The 19,519-nt window shown below is 39.7% G+C and overlaps 1 protein-coding gene across 1 annotated transcript in view; it reads left to right on the top strand.

Moving 5' to 3' along the window:
- Positions 1 to 1,394: 1,394 nt before the first annotated feature.
- The window catches only part of LOC113010748 (uncharacterized), a 36,049-nt gene continuing 17,924 nt past the window's right edge, over positions 1,395 to 19,519 (top strand). Inside the window, exons 1-8 of the mRNA XM_026149956.1 lie at positions 1,395 to 1,591; positions 3,574 to 3,841; positions 6,185 to 7,174; positions 9,478 to 9,556; positions 11,908 to 12,038; positions 13,074 to 13,334; positions 16,678 to 16,799; positions 16,919 to 17,813. Of these exons, the coding sequence (XP_026005741.1) occupies positions 3,589 to 3,841; positions 6,185 to 7,174; positions 9,478 to 9,556; positions 11,908 to 12,038; positions 13,074 to 13,334; positions 16,678 to 16,799; positions 16,919 to 17,813 (2,731 nt within the window). The 5' untranslated portion in view covers positions 1,395 to 1,591; positions 3,574 to 3,588. The remainder of the gene's footprint in view (positions 1,592 to 3,573; positions 3,842 to 6,184; positions 7,175 to 9,477; positions 9,557 to 11,907; positions 12,039 to 13,073; positions 13,335 to 16,677; positions 16,800 to 16,918; positions 17,814 to 19,519) is intronic.

Raw genomic sequence — 19,519 nt, 5'->3', positions numbered from 1 at the left:
CAGGTTTCAGGACACTGTGCAGGTCATGTTGCTTGTTTGTGTATGAGTTCATAGTTCCTTCATGTTCCTGCACAAAGTCCTGTTCATAGTCTTCACAGTCTCTTTGTCATTGCCTTCCTAGCTTTCATAGTCTCAGTATTCAGCTTGCCCAGTTTAGCTTTGCCTCTGTGCTTTGCCCTTGTTTTGTTGACCTGATTATAAGCTGTAATAAAAGGCTCGCCTATTGTTCAAGTTAGTTTGGTTTCCTCGCCTGTGTCTGCACCTGGGTCCCCACTCACCAACACATGGTCTGCCACTGTAAACCGTGACAGTAAAAGCATTTTGATCATTTTAATGCTCTTCATCTGGATTTAGAGAGCCTATATACATGCAGGGCCCTCATGCAACAAGAAGCAGATGTTATTATTATTATTGTGGCCATAGTTCAGCTGTGGCTTTAAGGTCTGCTGTTGAAAACTGAAAAATACAACTAGCATTTACATGTGCATGCCACTTTGACAGTTGATTCTTTTCATGAGTGGTCAGACACTGTGTTGCTGTGAACTATGAGATGATATTATCTGTTTTCCTTTCATAAAGGTGGATTCACTGTATCCTCTGCTAAATGACGTTATAAAGCAATCAGTGAAGCAGCTTTCTTAATACCTAGAGATGAGCTCTTATTACAGCTCCCACACAGATACTTGTCATGTCACTCAGTTAGGAACCTTCCTAAATGAAAGTGACTATTCAGCTACACCCCAGAGTTATGCAGATGGCCAGAAGGTCCACAAAATAGTAAATGAGACTTTGATTTTGACATAACAGACCTACAGGCAATGTAAAGCTTAGGTGACTGAAGGCGGTTGTCTGTTTATACTACAGAAAGAAAGAAATTCAGGCTAGAGTCCAATCAGATTTACTTATATAGTACTGAAAACACAGGAGCATCAGTAGGGTTTCTGTAGATACCAACACACAGAAGGGCCTGAGTCACCACACCCTGAGGGGCAATTAAAAGAGCTAAGGATGGACTGTACTGAATCATCAAAGAAAACATAACAGTGTTGTGCCAGAAGCAGTGGGAGAATGAAGGAGTGCCATTACTTCTCATTATAAATGACCGTTAAGATACAGAAAATCTGTTATGTGTAAAAACAAGCAGGAGGAGGGATGAGGTGAATTTGACCAGGTTCTCGCTGGCATTACAGGTTTCAGAAAGAAACCTCATGCATGCGGAACTGTCAGGGATGACATCACAGTCTATTCTTTAAATCAACACTGAACTGGGATCACTGGAGAAGTGTAAATTCTGTATCCAGGTTTCTGCAAAAGACTATGTAATGACTTCGTTCTGGTTGAAATTGTAAGAATGACCAGAGGAGGGCGGCAGTGCGACTTCGATGCGCGTGATTTACCGGAAGACGAAACAGAACGGAAATGACGTGACTTTTATTACTCAACAATATATTTAGTTCGCTGTGTGAGAGTTTATCTGCTGCTGCTGAGGAAATCCTGCCAGCTTAACAAACGAAATATGAGGAGGAGGTCAGCCGTGAGCCCAGACTGCTGCAGAACAACCGGAAACCCGAGATAAAGTCACACAAAGCAGGTTTGTGAAACTGTGACGGTCTCATTGAACTGACACTCTGATCTGAGCGCAGCTTGTATGCTAACAGACTAAAATCAGGGAGCAGCTAATCACACAAGTGCTTCTGTCTTTTTAAAAGGTAAACGTTTAACACTAAACATCCAGAGAGACACAGCAGAAAGTGACTTTACTAAAACATCGCAGTGAAAACCTTCGTGCTTGCGGACTCCATGCGGTGTGTGTGCAGGCCGGTGTACCGCATTCACGGCCAAACAGTGAAACAGAAGCAGCATTCAGGACCCGTTAACAGAAAACCAGAATGTAAACGCGGGTGTTCCGGGTTAGCTGGTTTTTACCTGAGCTAGATTGGTTTAGTTATTCCAGTCCGTGTTTCGGATTACATCCGTGGATTCATCAATTTCTGCTGTGTAAACACAAGCGTCCAGTTGCTAATTATATACAAAATAAAGTGATGTTTTGTTTTATTGAGCAGGAAGCCGCCTGTGTCAAACTGAGCAGGAGACCATCTGAATTAAGGAGTTGGCTAATTAGGCCCAGTCTTTTATCAACCAAGCTTTTGAACAGGATGTATTAAGTAAACTCGAGACTCCGTTGGGCTGCTTAGTGGTATCAGAAAGAGAATGTTAGCTTGTGGTCACAGAAACAGGTTTGAGTCTTGTCAGAGTTTTCATTATTTGATCTTTTTATTTTAACTTACAAATATTTTATTTTAAAGTTGGTTTCTTCAATGTAGAAGTCTGAGCACTCTTCACTGCACTGCACCGCATACGCTCCTTTACAAAACAACATGGTGCATGCGGTGCAGTGCAGCAGCCAAATGCATGGCACAGCATAGAAGAGCCACATTGACAAGACAAGACTTGGTTGTACATCAGCATCTAAAGGTCAAAGGTCGCTCTTTCGAGGATTCCATTGTTGCCATCCTTGAACAGAGGGGGTGGCTTACGACATCAACCGTCTGCACCTACAATACAGTTTTAAGATCACTTCAGGCACCTCAGGGCCCACTCACATCTTGCATCAGTTGATCTCAAAAGGCCATAATGGGGTGAGGGCAGATCTTACAATGGTTTTAAATGAAAATTCTGCTTATAATGACCTACGCCCTTTTTCACATAATCAATAGTGGGTCAAGTTCCTAAGGGACACCTCCCACTAGAGTTGAAATACCCGGGTTTCTTCACCATTAGGTTTTAGAACTAGAGAAGCTTGTCGGATAAAAGAAATGTAAACAAGTCTGGTCACTGTGAGGTAACGTTTAATGGTGTTAAATGTCACCTCTTTTAATTTGTTGGTCAGTAAGAACTTTCTGGGTAAAATAATTTTTTTTTTTTTTTGTTTCTGATTATTCTGTTGATGCTTTGTTGCTGATTAAAGACACAGTCGTGGGAGAGCCGGGATCAAAGGGTGGTGTGATGTAGTTTCCATCTGTGCTGCAAATACTAAATGTCTCACTGCACAATCTGGACTTGCATCGCAAACATTTGCATATTATTTTGGTATCACATGTTTGGTAAAAGGACAAATTCTGAATATGAAAGCAGGCAACCATCTGAATTAAAGAGTTGGCTAATTAGGCCTAGTCCTTTATCGAACAAGCTTTTGATTAAAAAAAAAAAAAAAGTGTCATTGTTGATTTAAATGTAATTTTTATGGTTGAAAGTTTGTTTGGATGTAAGTAACCAGTGTAATAGTATCTGTTTGTGAAAAAGCAAAAGCTTCTGGGGAATTTTTGATATTCTGAAGTTGTTCCTTAATAGAAACAGTCAGTCTGCCCCAGGGCAGCTGTGGCTACAACCGTAGCTGCCTCCACCAGTGTGTGAATGTGAGAGTGACTGAATAGTGGAATTGTAAAGCGCTATATAAATGCAATCCATTATTATTATTATTATTATTATTAAATTTGCTGGAATGTATTTGCTCAGATCTGTTTTCCTGTCATCACATTAGTAACTTTTTCTTGTGTCACTTTGTTCATCAAGACATCCCACAGCAACATGAAGTCTAAGGACAAAGAAGTTTGTGATGATCAGCAGGTCTGTAACCAGGAGAGGAGCTCCAGTGTGGACCAGGAGAATCCTGATCTTCCACCGATTAAAGAGGAACAGGAGGAACTCTGCATCGCTCAGGCAGGAGAGCAGCTTGTAGTGAAACAGGAGGCCGATGGCATCATTTTCTGGACCGGGGAAGAGCGCCTCAGGCTGCTGGATGTCATCTGGAGTCCTGAAAGAAATTTATTACACAGATCAGGTGTGCAGCTGTGCTGTAGAGATCTCTCTCTCTCACTCACACACACACACACACACAGGAACTGTCATGGTGAAACACCACAAACCTGAAGAAAGCACCAACAAACTGTAAAGAGTGCAGATGAAAATTAGCCTATATAGCTAAATTTGGCATATTCATTAATATGCACTCTCTTTTAAATAAAATGAATATAAACATGATAAGTATATGACCAAAACAAGTGAAAGTGATGCTTCAACAAATCCAAGTAAACAAACTGGGATGTCAGTCATTTGCAAGTATGACTGCTTGTGAAAAGAGCTCACAAAGGCACCAGGAGACAAAAATAAAATGCTACAGAATACTACCTCAGTAAAAACATAAATTTTCAACATCTCCTCTAAATGTCGGCATATTTGTGGAAATGAGCTTGTTCCAGTGGGTTTCTAGGCTCAGCCCAGAAGGACCTCTGTAATTTGAGACGGACTCTGAGTGAACTTACTTTTCTTCAAAGGATCCAGCTGAGGTGGTACAAAAAAAATCAGTTAAAGTGGCAGCTGTAGTATTAGAAAAGACATTGGCAATGATCCTACGCAAGCAGCTGTTGTCTACTCATATGGAAAAGGTCATTAAACAATTTGGAGTCCATCATTCTACAATGAGAAAGATTAGTCACAAGTGGAAAACATTCAAGGTAGCTGCCATTCTTTCCAGTTATTGATAGCCTAGCAAATACATCTCAATGGTCAATGAAATTGCAAGAAATTCAAGAGATGCATCCCAGACTGTAAAGGCCTTAGTTGGCATGTTAAAGTTCATGACAGTACAATTAGTAAAAGACTAAAAAAAATTGGGGTTGTTTGGAAGAGTTGCCAGGAGAAAAGCTAATCTCGCCCCCAAAAAGAACATGGCAGCATGGCTTAGGTTTGCAGTGTTCAATCTGAATAAACCACAAGATGTCTAGAGCAATGTCCTTTGGACAGAATAGGGGAAAGAAGTGGTGGGGTTTGCTATAATACACAGCACCATATTTTACAAAAGCCCTCATACCACTTCTTTTGCACAGTAGTGGATGGGTGATGATTTGGGCTTGTTTTCCAGCTACAGGACCATAACAAAGTATTGTACAGGGTGGGCCATTTATGTGGATACACCGTAATAACATGGGAATGGTTGGTGATATTAAAGTCCTGTTTGTGGCACATTAGTATATGTGAGGGGGCAAACTCCTCACGATGGGTGGTGGCCATTTAGAAGTCGGCCATCTTGGATACAACTTTTGTTTTTTCAATAGGAAGAGGGCCATGTGACACATCAAACTTATTGGTAATGTCACAAGAAAAACAATGGCCCACCCTGTAGAGTCAAATTTGAAACGGTCTTTCTAATTAATAAAATTTGGAGGAGAATGAATCGTATAACAGGACAATGATCCCAATCACACCACCAAATCTACAACAGAATGGCTGAAAAGAAAACGGTCACAGTGTTGCAATGGCCCAGACCCAATGTTATTAAAATGTTGTGGTAGGACCTTGAGGGAGCGCATACAAGCAAAGCCTGTAAGTCTCAGTGAACTGAAGTACTGCTGTAAAGACGAGTGGGCCAATGATATGAAAGACTGAGGCCTTTATAGAGAATCCTGATTTAGATCTTTAATATGGCATTTTACTTTTCCCATTAACTGTGCTCCTAGTACTGCGATTACTGTTTCGTCTTTGAATTTATCTAGCCAAGACACTCTGGCCCCAGAGTATTTATACACTTGAAAACTAGACTAGATAATGTAGGTATGCTAATGTCGCTATACAGTGTCAAACTAAGTTAAAACATTCAGATTAGCCATAACTACTATGACATTTTCTTTACATGCTTATCAAATTTGAGATGTGAGTCTAAAATTGTCAGCGGACAAAGTGTTTAGTGTCTGAAACCAGCAAAGATCAACTAGTTTTCCTTGTGAAAAGGGGGCAATGAAAGGCTGCTGAGTAATTTTTAATGAACATTTAATTAATTCTGCATTTTATCCTGTTGTAGAAAACTTTATGAAACAAATATTTTGTAAAGCTTCTGTTTTGGAATAATTGTAAAATTTTGAATGTTCTGCAATCTGCAAAAACACACATCTTTAACCTCCAGTCCAGAAAATGCCAAAGAAGCTATAGAGGTGGTCACACGTAAAGATGATCAGTTAATAAAGTTTACTTTTTATTATCTGAGACTGTATCTGCTTAATTTAAGACCTGCTAACAACATTTTATTTTAATTTAATATGTAATTCTGGGTTTTTTTGTACCATGACTGCAACTGCTCCGAATCCAGACATCCAGAACCAAAGATGTGTTTTCATATTTGTCCCTTCAGACCTCCCACAACAACACGACTGTAAGGAAGAAGAGGGTCTGCATGACCATCAGGTGTGTAACCAGGAGAGGTATTCCAGCCTGGGCCAGGAGCACCCAGATCCGCAACACATTAAAGAGGAACCGGAGGAATTGTGCATCAGTCAGGAGGGAGAGCAGTTTGCACTGAAGCAGGAGAGTGATACCTTTATGGTGACTCAGACTTATGAGCAGTGTAGGCCAGAACCAAAGCGTGAGCAGTTTCTCTCTCATAACTTACCTGAACCACAGAGGCGAGATGTGGAAGAAGGCAGGCATGTGGATTTGGGATCAACTAGAAGAGCAGAGCCGATAAAGAGGAAACCTCGCGGTGAGGGAGCAGATGAGTCTCCCGGCTCAGAGGGCCAGTATACAACAAACACATTCAAAAAGTGTTTAAAATGTGAAACTTGTGGAAAAGTCTTTCATTTTAAATCTGGACTAAATGAACACCAGAGAGTTCACACAGGTGAGAAGCCTTATTGTTGTAGTGTCTGTGGAAACAAATTTAGTTTCTCATCTGCATTCAAAGTTCACATGAGAATTCACACTGGTGAGAAACCGTATTCTTGCAGTACTTGTGGGAAATGTTTTAGAGATTTAAAATCATTCAAAACTCACACTAGAATTCACACAGGTGAAAAGCCATATTCTTGTAGCATCTGTGGAAAAACATTCAGGGACTTATCAGGATTCCGAAAACACACACGAATTCACACAGGTGAGAAGCCATATGTTTGCACCATATGTGAGAGAAGCTTCAGTCAAATGATAAACTTGAAAACTCACATGAAAATTCACACAGGTGAGAAGCCATTATCGTCTGGCCCCCGTGGCAAAAGATATAGATACTCATTTGGATTGAAAGCACAGATGAGAATTCACACGGGCGAGAAGTCACATTTTTGTAGCACATGTGGGAAAACATTCAAGCAGAAAACGCAGTTAAAAAGACACATGAGAAATCATACTGGTTGAAAATGTCATCCTTTAGATTTTTAGCACTGTGTTCATAGCACAGCCTGCACCGGTGAGACGCCAAATCAGTGCAACACCTGTGAGGAAAAAATGATCTCATATATTCTAATACTGGCTTACTCTTTTAGGAATTGTAGGGAAAGCCTTTTGTTTGTTTGTTTTTAAATCTAGAAATGATATTTTTAGCCTGTAGAGATAATACACAAAAATTAATTGTAGAATTATGTCCTTAAAGTTGATTCACTAAATAGCTTTGTTGTTTTAAAAAGAAAAAAAGCTTAAACAAATGTTCATTTTTGTTTAGTTTTGTTTTTCATAGTAAAGATTTGATTCTTTGAGGGTTTTTTCCAGTTTTTCTTCTGTATTGTATCATTTTTATTTATTTATTTTTTTAAATGGCTAACCTGTATTTCATTACAAATGGCTTGACGGTAGGAGGTGTGTATAATGTCTCTGGGCTGGTAAATAAATATGTACGCTTATGGAAGTTGTAGTGCAGTATTGACAAGCAACATGATTTGTAACATGGCACCTGATTGTCAAATGAAATTTCGGTCCTTCACATGGTTTGACAAAAACATGACTCTTAAAGTTAATATGAGTTTATTAAAAATCCAGACATTCTAAGCAAAGCATGGTGCGGTTGGTGAATGGACTCGATCATTTACTCCAGCTGAGGATGGAGGGCAACTAAGAAACGTCAAACGGCTTACAACAACATAGGAGTCCATCTGTTATAATGTGTATATCTACGCTTATGCGCAGTAAGTAAATTATGCGTACTTATTGATGCTGTAAACTAAAAAGCTGCCCGGCTAAGCAACAGATCAAGGAAAAGCTCCACTAGCAAGAGACGGACGAGACTTTCAGGTCACTGAATGTGTTGTGGTGTTTATTGTGTTCTTAGCGATGTGCTTAGTATGTTATTTATCTTTAAAGTTTAAATAAAGATTTCATGAAACACTTCTGGTGACGAGACATTTGCGTAGTGTAGCTGCAGGTTTACAGTTAAACTGCATGAAAGTGTAATGGTAAAAGATGTTTAATATGTTTATATGGTTTGTCATTGCTTTTGGTCTTCAAATAAGCACTTTTGTCATATTTAGCCTGATGATTAGCATATGATATGACCAGTTGTCTTATATTAAATAACTTTCCTCTGCAGTGCTTTAAAGTTTCATCCACTGAAATAATCAAGTGGTGATAAAATTAACTTTTTACGACAACGAGGACTTAAATGTTTCTTTCACTGAGATTAACAAATAAGTAAATACTTCAGCCTACTCCTTTTCAAACAAATAATGGAATGATATTTTGTAATGATTGTGAAGGCACATGTTTGAAATGTTTGAAATAAAAATGAACTGAACTGAACTGAACTGAAATTGTCTTTAATATTTTGTTAATTTGGGGGGGGGGTTGTGCTTTAGTCTTGGAGTTTTGTTATTGTTTAAAACATTTTTGTTATTTTTATGCTTTTGTTTTATTGTAATCATTACTTGAGTTTCTTTTTCTCCTTTGTGTTCCAGCTAATTTTTTTTAAAATATAGTTCTTTTTTTTGTTTTTGTTTTTTTCCCCCCCCTAGCCTTCCGCTATGGGTTTCTATCACGTTTCAGTGTGTTTCATTTTGAAAGCTGGTTGCTGACCTAATTAAATGTTAGGTTTTTGTTACTCCTGCCTGTTTTTTGAGTCCTGCATTTGGGTTGGTTTTCCTACAAAACATTTTTAATGTTTTAAGGTTGGATATTATATTTTATCAATGGTACTTTGAAGGAGAAACAGGCTCATTCTCAGCTCTGTATTTATATTCTTGATGTTTACTAGAGGCCATGATTCTCTGCTATTTTACACTAGGCCTTAATGCAACGCCTGCATTAATAATCAAATGCGAGCCGTTTCAAGTCCTCTCATTGACATTATACCTGACACACAACACATACACAACCGCACCATATCTAAAATTCATCATTTTGTGGGCTGGCTCCAGTAGATTTGAAATAAAGGTATGCAAGAGGATATGGAAGACTGGGACTACATCCCCCTCACTGGAAAAACAAGGGTTGTCATCATTGGACCTTAATGCTCAGTTACACTGAGATGAGATTCTGCATCAGTGGCAGTCCCATATCTCCACAGGCTGAGACCAAACTCTGCTCCAATATGACAACACTCACCCCCACAGTCCGGGGTTTATCAGAGACTACCCCCAGAATCTGAGAGAAGGGAGGATGAAGTGGCCTGCCTGTAGTCCAGACCTCAATCCCACCGAACACTCATGGGATTGACTTGATGTGTAGTTCGTGCCAGAATGAGTAGCATGGCCACAGTGGCTGACCAGCAACACATGCTGGGTGATGAATGGGATGCCATCCCACAGCACTGTGTGACCAGCATGAGGAGGAGATGCCATGCTCTATATGGTTCTTCCACATGCTACTGAGGCCTCTGTTTGTTAAATCAATGAACTGTTAAATTGCCAGACAACCATCCAGTCAAATCTAATGAACAAGACCAATCAAGAGTCAGTAGCAGAAAAAGCTTTTTGGCATTGGCAGATTGAAAAACTTATTTAAAAGTTGTTTTATGGCAAATGTGTCCTCCATTTCCTGAGATTTGAACGAAACACCAAGTGTATCCTTTGTGGCCCACTATCCCAAGAGTCATTGCTGACCAAGGCGAAAAATGTTAACCTAAAAGTACAGTTACTTTTATCTGTTTGGTAGACCAAATATTTGCATTAAAATGACAAATTAATGATATAAAACTATAATATTTATGATTATAATCAATGAAGAGATATTTACTTTAAAAAACTAAAGAAAAAATAAAACCCTGAACCCTGAACAAGGTCTTTTACTCATTATTTCAGGATCTCCCTCTGATCGAGAAAATTTGAAACTAATCTGCGAGAAACTGCTGAAGCAGTTTTCCTTCTGAAACAAAATTCAGATGTAAGCTTTTTCTGTGAAATTTCAGCTTTCATCACTAAAAGAGCTTCATTACCGAGAAATGAGACATTTATTTTAGTTGTTGATCACTACATTACTTGTAAAATTGGATAACTGTTGGGGTTTTTTTTGTTTGTTTTTCTTTTGGGGGGGGGGGGCGGATTGCTTGAATGCAGCATCAGTGTTACAGGTTGTGACTCCTGTGAACAAACTGACACAGTGTGATATTACACATATTTAAATCTGTCTTTACTGATGATGTTGAAGCTGCTGAAGGCTCAGTGAAGTCTTGTCTTCCTGCAGGTTAACAAGTGAACTCTGTAACTGATGCACAACACAAGAGGGCGCCTTCATCCTGCTAACAGGGATGTAGAGGAGGTTAAAGCACCTCAGCTCAGGTTGTGCACTGTTTTACATCATATTACATATTATTAGGCTAATTAAACCCTTTATAATATTGTGTCATAGATCATGGTAAACTGGATCAATAAATCATTACTTTCACAATTATTAGGTAATTCAAACTAAATCACTGACAACTACAAGCCCAGCTTTACTCGTAGAAAAATTCTGAAAACAGCAAATTTGGAAAAACTGATGATGGATCAAATAACCAAACTTAGGGTGAGACTTAAGGGTGAAGCTATTCATTCTGCTGAACAAGAAAAAGCAGAATCAGGGGGGTTTCTGTTTGAATCGGGGAGAATGAGTGTTGTGTGTTAGCAGTCAAAATGGTATTAATGAGATGTATTTGGCATATTAAATCCAAAAGCTTATTAAGAATAAACATCAGAACTTCTGAATTCAGATGCATCATCAAAGAAAGCACAACTCATATGTGGCAGAATATGTGGGAGAATGAAATGAAGGGGGCAGTTACTTTTCACTGCAAAACAATGTTGAGATACAGAAAAATGAGCACACACATGCTGAATAAAAATGCACATGTGGAACAGCAGAAACTGTTAAGCATGCTTTTATGGTCTGCTCCAACTATTCTACAGAAAGAAACCTGAAGCTTGAGGAATTGCCACTGGTGGGCATTAAATAATAAATATAATAAATTCTACAGTCAGTTTTCTGCAAAATACCAGACTTTATGAGGTACCTTACGCCAAGCGTGGCGGTGTTACAATAAAAAAGTGATTGTCTGCCAAAAACTGATTTTTGCCAAAACCTGATTGCTCATATTTAAACTGCTATGAATAACTTGTTGGTCTATAATGTGTGAAACATATGTCAAATATATCCCTCATTAATGATATCAAGCCAGCTTGAGCCACAAACAACATTCCTGTAACAAGGTAGAAGCTGCAATCAGTTTTTGGCAGTGACTTTTATATATCCTTTATTTATGCAGTTAAAAAATGTTGACATTAAAATGTCTTTTTAAAGAGTAATCAGGCCAAGAGGACAGGAGAAATTGCAACAAATGTAACAATAGTTCTGTAAGCATTTTTTAAGTGGACAAAAAGAACCGGATTGGTTATAATGTAAGTACAATAAATCAGAGTTATAGAGATACTAAATGGGTAATTTTTAAATTTTATATATATTTCCTTTGTAAACCCTGTTCACCCAAGTCTATTTAACAACATACACAAAGATACACATAAAAAACACACAGGGAAACATTTTTGGCACAACATCGGACCCTTCAAAAGAAGAAGGAAGTGACGTAACGGTTACGCTTACTCAAGGCGGAAGTTACCTTCACATGTTCGTTTAACTGCAAACTTTTGTTCGCTAGTTTACTAGCGAAATATTTACGTTTTGAAGCAAGAACGACAGTTTCCTGGAGAGCCGAACTGTTGGTATAGAAGAAATCTGCTCAGAGATACGACACGAAACCTGTCAGCGCAGACTGGTGGATATCAGCTGGAAAGCTGAAATAAAATTACACACGACAGGTGTGTAAGGCTGTGGTGCTCTCAGGGAAGTAGCACCGAAATCAGAGGTCTGATTTAGGACTGCGGTTAAGTGAGCATTCAGCCGACAATTCTTTCTTGCGCTTCTACCCAGGGTTTTATGGTAGTGCGTCTTTTTTTTCTTTCTTGCTGATTTCGGTGGTTGCGGCCCGTGAAAGGACCAATTTACAGTAAATGTTTTTCCTGTTTGGCTATCAGGTTGTTTTATGATATTGTGCATCTCAAAATGGAGTGAGTGAAAAAGAGAAAGCGGGAGAAGTGTGTGAGAGAGACTGGTTTCAGTTTTAAGGTTTCAGTTATTTCATTTTAAAGGTAATCCAAACTGCTTTCATGCTCATTTTCACTTTACATTACTACATTACTGAGAGTCTTATCGAGAGGGAAAATCAAGCATAAGTAATATTTTTGTGAGAATGAAAGACAATTTTGATGAAAGTGAGCAAAGTCAATCGTATCATTACAACGTTTTAAAAAGTCCTTAAATGCTGACATGAAATTCTCAAAAGATTCCTCTTCTGGGTCCACTAGAGTACACAAAGTTTCACCTGGAGTTGCTCTAATATTCCTGAGTAATACTAAACTCCCTACTAGACCACTCTGGTAGGGAGTATAATTCATGTCTTTGAAATATATTAAGGTTCATTGTTGTTTTTAAATAATTGTCTAAAATAACTGAAGCTTTAATATATATGTATACCCGCTGGATTTCTTTCACATGGCAGCACCAGAGTCCACATTGGTTTGCTCTGCTTCTGTTTTCATATCTGAGAGTATTTATGTAGAAATCATGACAAAGAGCTGCCTCTGACTATCTTGGCCACGTCTCCCTTGAAAAAGAGGTTTTTAATCTCAATGGGATCTTCCTGGTTAAATAAATTTTAAAAAATAAAATAAAAGAGATATAAATGGGATAAAGTGAAACAGCTTTTAAAGTAGAGCCTCCAGCAAAACTCAAAGGGCGAAGCTGGCAGCGGCTACCTGAACGTTTTATATTCTGAACTTTGTTCCTTTGTTTAGTCAAGATTTCCAACAACAACATGAAATGTAAAGAAGAGGAGGGTTTGGATGACCAGCAGGCCTATAAGCAAGAGAGGAACTCCAGCGTGGACCAGGAGGACCCGAAGATTAAAGAGGAAGAGGAGGAACCCTGCATCAATCAGGAGGAAGAGCATCTTGTACTGAAGCAAGACGCTGAGGGCATTATTGTCTGGACCGGGGAAGAGCGACGCAAACTACTGGATACCATCTGGAAACCTGAAATGAAGTTACACAGAATAGGTATGTAAAGCTGTAATGATCTTAATAAAGTTTGACTTATGTATTCTAATCAGAGATGAAAGTTGCTTTTATTTTAAAATACACAGGGCCAGCTGCAATATGTAGCATGCAACTTCTTTTTTAACTGTTTAACATTAGACCTATACTGCATGCCACAACATTTAAATGATTAAAACTAAAGAGTGTGTTGCTTGAGAAGACAGACAATGTTTTGAGAGTCTAATTAATGTTACAACCTGAAAATGAGCTTAGAAAGAAGTTAATTGTAGATTGTGTCAAAAGTAAACATAGTGAAAACCATGTACACATATTCACGGCAGCAGAAGATATCAGATTATAATGAATATGTATTTACCTTTTAAGGTTACCTGCCTAGTTTTGCCATTTTCCAAAAAGGTGTTTTCTCAAATTCCTGAAGGTCCTGGTTAACAGCTAATCATTGATTGGTGGGAATTAAAATTCTCCTGTTACATTCTGACTTCTGAAATTGAAGTGATTGTTTTACTAGAGAACGACACTTCACTGTGTTGGAGCCACAGAAACACTGTGTTCTTCCTGCTTTTACAGCTGTGTTAGTGATGCTTCTTCTTCTTCCTGGTGACAGATACTAACGCGTTAGTGAAAAATGCTCCATCCATAAACAGATGATCGGGTACTGATCTTTTTTGTCATCTGCAGAAGGTTTTATTTACGCCCAAAATGTAATTGACTGAAATGCTTGTGGAAAACATAACTATCTTTGCCACACACAAACAGATTCACTCAACGTGTTGTGTTGTGAGTCTGCAGCTGTACATGCAGGCAGGCTGATAAACAAAAAGGAGAAGGAGGTCTGATATCATATAAACTCACTTCAGTTATCACTGAGAGGAACAGGTAACACATCAAGTCAAAGTCAAAGTCAACTTTATTGTCAATTCTGCCACATGTACAGGACATACAGAGAATAGAAACTTCGTTACTCTCAATCCCTAGATAAAATAGAAAATGAACATTTAAATATAAGAGTGATTAAAAATGCAAGTAAAATATTTTAAAGTAAAAAAAATTAAATAATAATATAATGCAATTTTACATATAACAAGAAAGCTATACAATATACAATATAAGGGTAAATGACATTGAGTGCAAACCAGGCAGAGTAGTGCAAATAGGCAAATGGTGCAAATGGAGATTTGGTAATGTACGGTAAGAGAAAGTGTAACAACAAAGTCTTATGAGGTAATGGCAGTCCAATGCTCCACAAAGTGACTGGTAACTGGTGCAGGCCAGTGAGTGAGTCAGAGAGTGTGTGTGTTTGTGTGTGTGTGACAGAGTTCAGTGAGACCGTGGAGGAGAGAGGGGAGAGGGGGCAGAATCGGGAGGGAGTTAAGCTTCCTGACAGCCTGATGGATGAAGCTGTCCTTCAGCCTGCTGGTCCTGGCCTGGAGACTCCGCAGTCTCCTCCCCGACGGCAGCAGCTTGAAGAAGCTTTGCATTGGGTGCGTGGGATCAGCCGCTATGCAAAGGGCTTTTTTAGTGAGACGGGTGCTGTAAATGTCCTGGAGGGAGGGGAGAGAGACACCAATGATCCTCTCTGCAGCTCTCACTATGCGTTGGAGGGTTCTATGACAGGACGCATTGCAGGCTCCAAACCACACAGTGATGCAGCTCGACAGGATGCTCTCGATGGTGCCTCTGTAGAAAGTGTACATGATGGGGGCTGGTGCTCCTGCTCTTCTTAGTTTGCGGAGAAAGAAGAGACGCTGCTGTGATTTCTTGGCCAGTGCTGTGGTGTTGTACGTCCAGGAGAGATCCTCTGTGATGTGCACACCCAAGAACTTGGTGCTGCTCACTCTCTCCACAGACGCTCCGTCAATGGTCAGAGGAGCATGTTGGGTGTGCATTCTCCTGAAGTCCACAACAATCTCCTTCGTCTTCTCCACATTCAGAGAGAGATTGTTGTCAGCACACCACGTGGCCAGGCGTCTCACCTCACTTCTGTAGTCGGTCTCATCCCTGTTGCTAATGAGACCCACCACCGCTGTGTCGTCCGCAAACTTGATGAAGAGGTTGGAGCTGTATGATGGAGTGCAGTCATGGGTCAGCAGAGTGAAGAGGAGGGGGCTCAGCACACATCCCTGCGGGGCCCCCGTGTTTAAAATGATGGTGCTGGATGTGTTACTGCCGACCCGTACTGTTTGAGGTCTTCCGGTGAGGAAATCCAACAGCCAGTTGCACAGTGAGGTGTTGAGCCCCAGCTGGACCAGTTTTTGAGTGAGCTGTTGGGGGATTATAGTGTTGAATGCTGAACTGAAATCTATGAACAGCATTCGAACATATGAGTCTTTTTTTGTCCAGGTGTGTGAGTGCTGAGTGGAGTGCAGTGGAGATGGCATCATCGGTTGAGCGGTTGGGCCGATACGCAAACTGGAAGGGATCCAGGGAGGGGGGCAGGACAGTCTTGATGTGTTGCATGACTAGTCGTTCGAAGCACTTCATCAGGATGGGAGTACACATTTACACATTTACGCAGGTCACCCCTCAAAAAAAAGGAGTCAACAGTCACCTGACGTCATAAAAAGTGAGACAACAGAGGAAATAGAATAGAATAATCCTTTAATTATCCCTCAAGGGGAAATTTGGTTGTAACAGCAGAATAATATCTGGTGTGTTGACTTGGCAGGGATGATGAATGAGAAAACTTGAGAAATTAGAAGCACAGTAAGATGCCACCTGATACCTGACTTTTGTGATTTTCTTCACATGCATTTTGCATTTTTATCATTGATGCATGCATCTCTCATCCAGTTAAACGATGCCTCAGCAGCACGGAAATATACAAAATTGCATATTAACTACTGCTTGGTTAAGATAAGTGTGGTTAAATATTTACATTCTGTTTACTAAAACACGAAATTACTAAATTTAAATTAAGTTAATCATATCAGAAGAGTGTTTTTCATTGTGCTTGGAGGTATGGGAAAACGTTTCCCATTGTAGTTTACCACAAGAGAACACAAGCCAGAGCAAAACAACACTGCCCTTACATGCCTTATAACTGTACCAAAACCAGATGTCCACTACTAAATTAATTTGAAAGAAAATGCATATATGCATTATGTGGTGTTATATATGCATGTGTATATATATAACACCACAAATGTCCACATAGTGAGCTGAACTTTGCTAATCAGCAGTCATTTGCATCAAATTGTTTGCCACATTTGTGCACTTTAAGTTTCACTGGACTATGTGAGCAACGTGCTCATAATGTAGTGAACTGCTAATGGTTAAGACTGGATTATATTTTCTCAAATGTTTTTTTTTTTTTTTTTTTTTTTTTGTCCCTTTGTTTCCTCAGACCTCCCACAACAACATGGTTGTAAGGAAGAGAAGGGTCTGGACGATCAAGAAAGGACCCAGGAGGACCCAGCGCTTCCACAGATTAAAGAGGAACCAGAGGATCTTAGCAGCAGTCTGGAGGTAGATCGGATTGTACAAAAGCAGGATGCTGATGCCTTTATAGTGATTGCTACTTATGAGGAAAGTGAACCAGAACCAAATGTGACCAACTCCTTTCTCATAACTCTCCTGATTCACAGAGACGAGATCAGGAAGAAGGCGAGGATGTGGACTCAGGATCAGCAAGAAATGCAGAGCTGAAGAAAAGGAACCATCACAGAGATGGAAGTCACAGTGCCATAGTAGACATCTCTTCAGTGTCAGATAGTTACTGTAAAGCTAACACAAGTAAAAAGTCTGTAAAATGTGGAACTTGTGGAAAAACCTTCCCGTTTAAATCCAGACTGACTACACAGCACACAGAGGAGAAGCCTTATTTATGTAGCACCTGTGGAAAAGGATTCGGTTACAAATCACATTTGAAACGTCACCAAAGAATTCACACAGGCGAGAAGCCTTATACTTGTACAACCTGTGGACAGAGTTTCATTCAGATGCCCCAACTGAAAACTCACATGAGGATCCACACAGGTGAGAAGCCTTATTGTTGTAGTGTCTGTGGAAACAAATTTAGTTTCTCATCTGCATTCAAAGTTCACATGAGAATTCACACTGGTGAGAAACCGTATTCTTGCAGTACTTGTGGGAAACATTTTAGAGATTTAAAATCGTTCAAAACTCACACTAGAATTCACACAGGTGAAAAGCCATATTCTTGTAGCATCTGTGGAAAAACATTCAGGGACTTATCAGGATTCCGAAAACACACACGAATTCACACAGGTGAGAAGCCATATGTTTGCACCATATGTGAGAGAAGCTTCAGTCAAATGATAAACTTGAAAACTCACATGAAAATTCACACAGGTGAGAAGCCATTATCGTCTGGCCCCCGTGGCAAAAGATATAGATACTCATTTGGATTGAAAGCACAGATGAGAATTCACACGGGCGAGAAGTCACATTTTTGTAGCACATGTGGGAAAACATTCAAGCAGAAAACGCAGTTAAAAAGACACATGAGAAATCATACTGGTTGAAAATGTCATCCTTTAGATTTTTAGCACTGTGTTCATAGCACAGCCTGCACCGGTGAGACGCCAAATCAGTGCAACACCTGTGAGGAAAAAATGATCTCATATATTCTAATACTGGCTTACTCTTTTAGGAATTGTAGGGAAAGCCTTTTGTTTGTTTGTTTTTAAATCTAGAAATGATATTTTTAGCCTGTAGAGATAATACACAAAAATTAATTGTAGAATTATGTCCTTAAAGTTGATTCACTAAATAGCTTTGTTGTTTTAAAAAGGAAAAAAAGCTTAAACAAATGTTCATTTTTGTTTAGTTTTGTTTTTCATAGTAAAGATTTGATTCTTTGAGGGTTTTTTCCAGTTTTTCTTCTGTATTGTATCATTTTTATTTATTTATTTTTTTAAATGGCTAACCTGTATTTCATTACAAATGGCTTGACGGCAGGAGGTGTGTATAATGTCTCTGGGCTGGTAAATAAATATGTACGCTTATGGAAGTTGCAGTGCAGTATTGACAAGCAACATGATTTGTAACATGGCAGTTCAAAATGGCCACCATCGTCCCTGTACCCAAATCCTCCACCATCTCCTCATTGAACGACTGGCGACCTGTAGCCCTGACCCCCATCGTAAGCAAATGCTTCGAGAAGCTGGTCAGGGACTTCATCTGCTCTGCACTACCCGACTCACTGGACCCTCTACAGTTTGCATACTGCCACAACAGGTCCACTGATGATGCCATAGCCCTGACACTACATACTGCCCTGTCACACCTGGAGAAGAGAGACACGTATGTGAGAATGCTGTTTGTAGATTACAGCTCAGCATTCAATACCATCGTTCCCTCGAAGCTGGACAGGAAACTGCAGGATCTAGGACTGAGCAGCTCCCTCTGCAGCTGGATCCTTAGCTTCCTGTCTGACAGATGCCAGGTGGTCAGACTGGCCAGCATCACCTCATCCCCCATCACACTGAACACTGGTGCTCCACAGGGGTGTGTACTGAGCCCTCTCCTGTACTCACTGTACACCTACGACTGCACAGCCACTAACAGCTCCAACATCATTGTGAAGTTTGCGGACGACACAACAGTGGTGGGTCTTATCACCAACGGTGATGAGACGGCTTACAGGGAGGAGGTCAGCGCCCTGACCCACTGGTGTCAAGACAACCATCTCACCCTCAACGTCGCAAAGACAAAGGAGTTGATAGTGGACTTCCGGAGGTGCAGAGAAGTACACACCCCCATCACCATCAACGGCGCTGCTGTGGAGAGAGTGAGCAGCTTCCGGTTCCTTGGAGTACATCTGGCTGAGGATCTTACGTGGTCAGTACACACAAACAAAACAGTGAAGAAGGCGCAGCAGCGCCTCTTCTTTCTCAGGAGACTGAAAAGATTTGGCATGAGCCCCCGCATCCTCAGGACCTTCTATCACTGTGCCATTGAGAGTAGTGCGGTGCCATTGAGAGTAGATAGATATAGATAGATATATCTATATCTATATATCTATCTATCTATCGATATATATATAGATATATATATATATAGATATATATAGATATATATATATATAGATATATATATATATATATATATATATATATATAGATATATAGATATATATATATATATATATATATATAGATATATAGAGATATATATATATATATATAGATAGCGCGGAAGGAGGGGGGCCGGGGACTGGTGAG

This window comes from Astatotilapia calliptera, chromosome 18 (genome assembly GCF_900246225.1).
Source record: "Astatotilapia calliptera chromosome 18, fAstCal1.2, whole genome shotgun sequence".
Classification (NCBI taxonomy): Eukaryota; Metazoa; Chordata; class Actinopteri; order Cichliformes; family Cichlidae; genus Astatotilapia; species Astatotilapia calliptera.
This window is presented reverse-complemented; position numbering and strand designations above follow the sequence as displayed.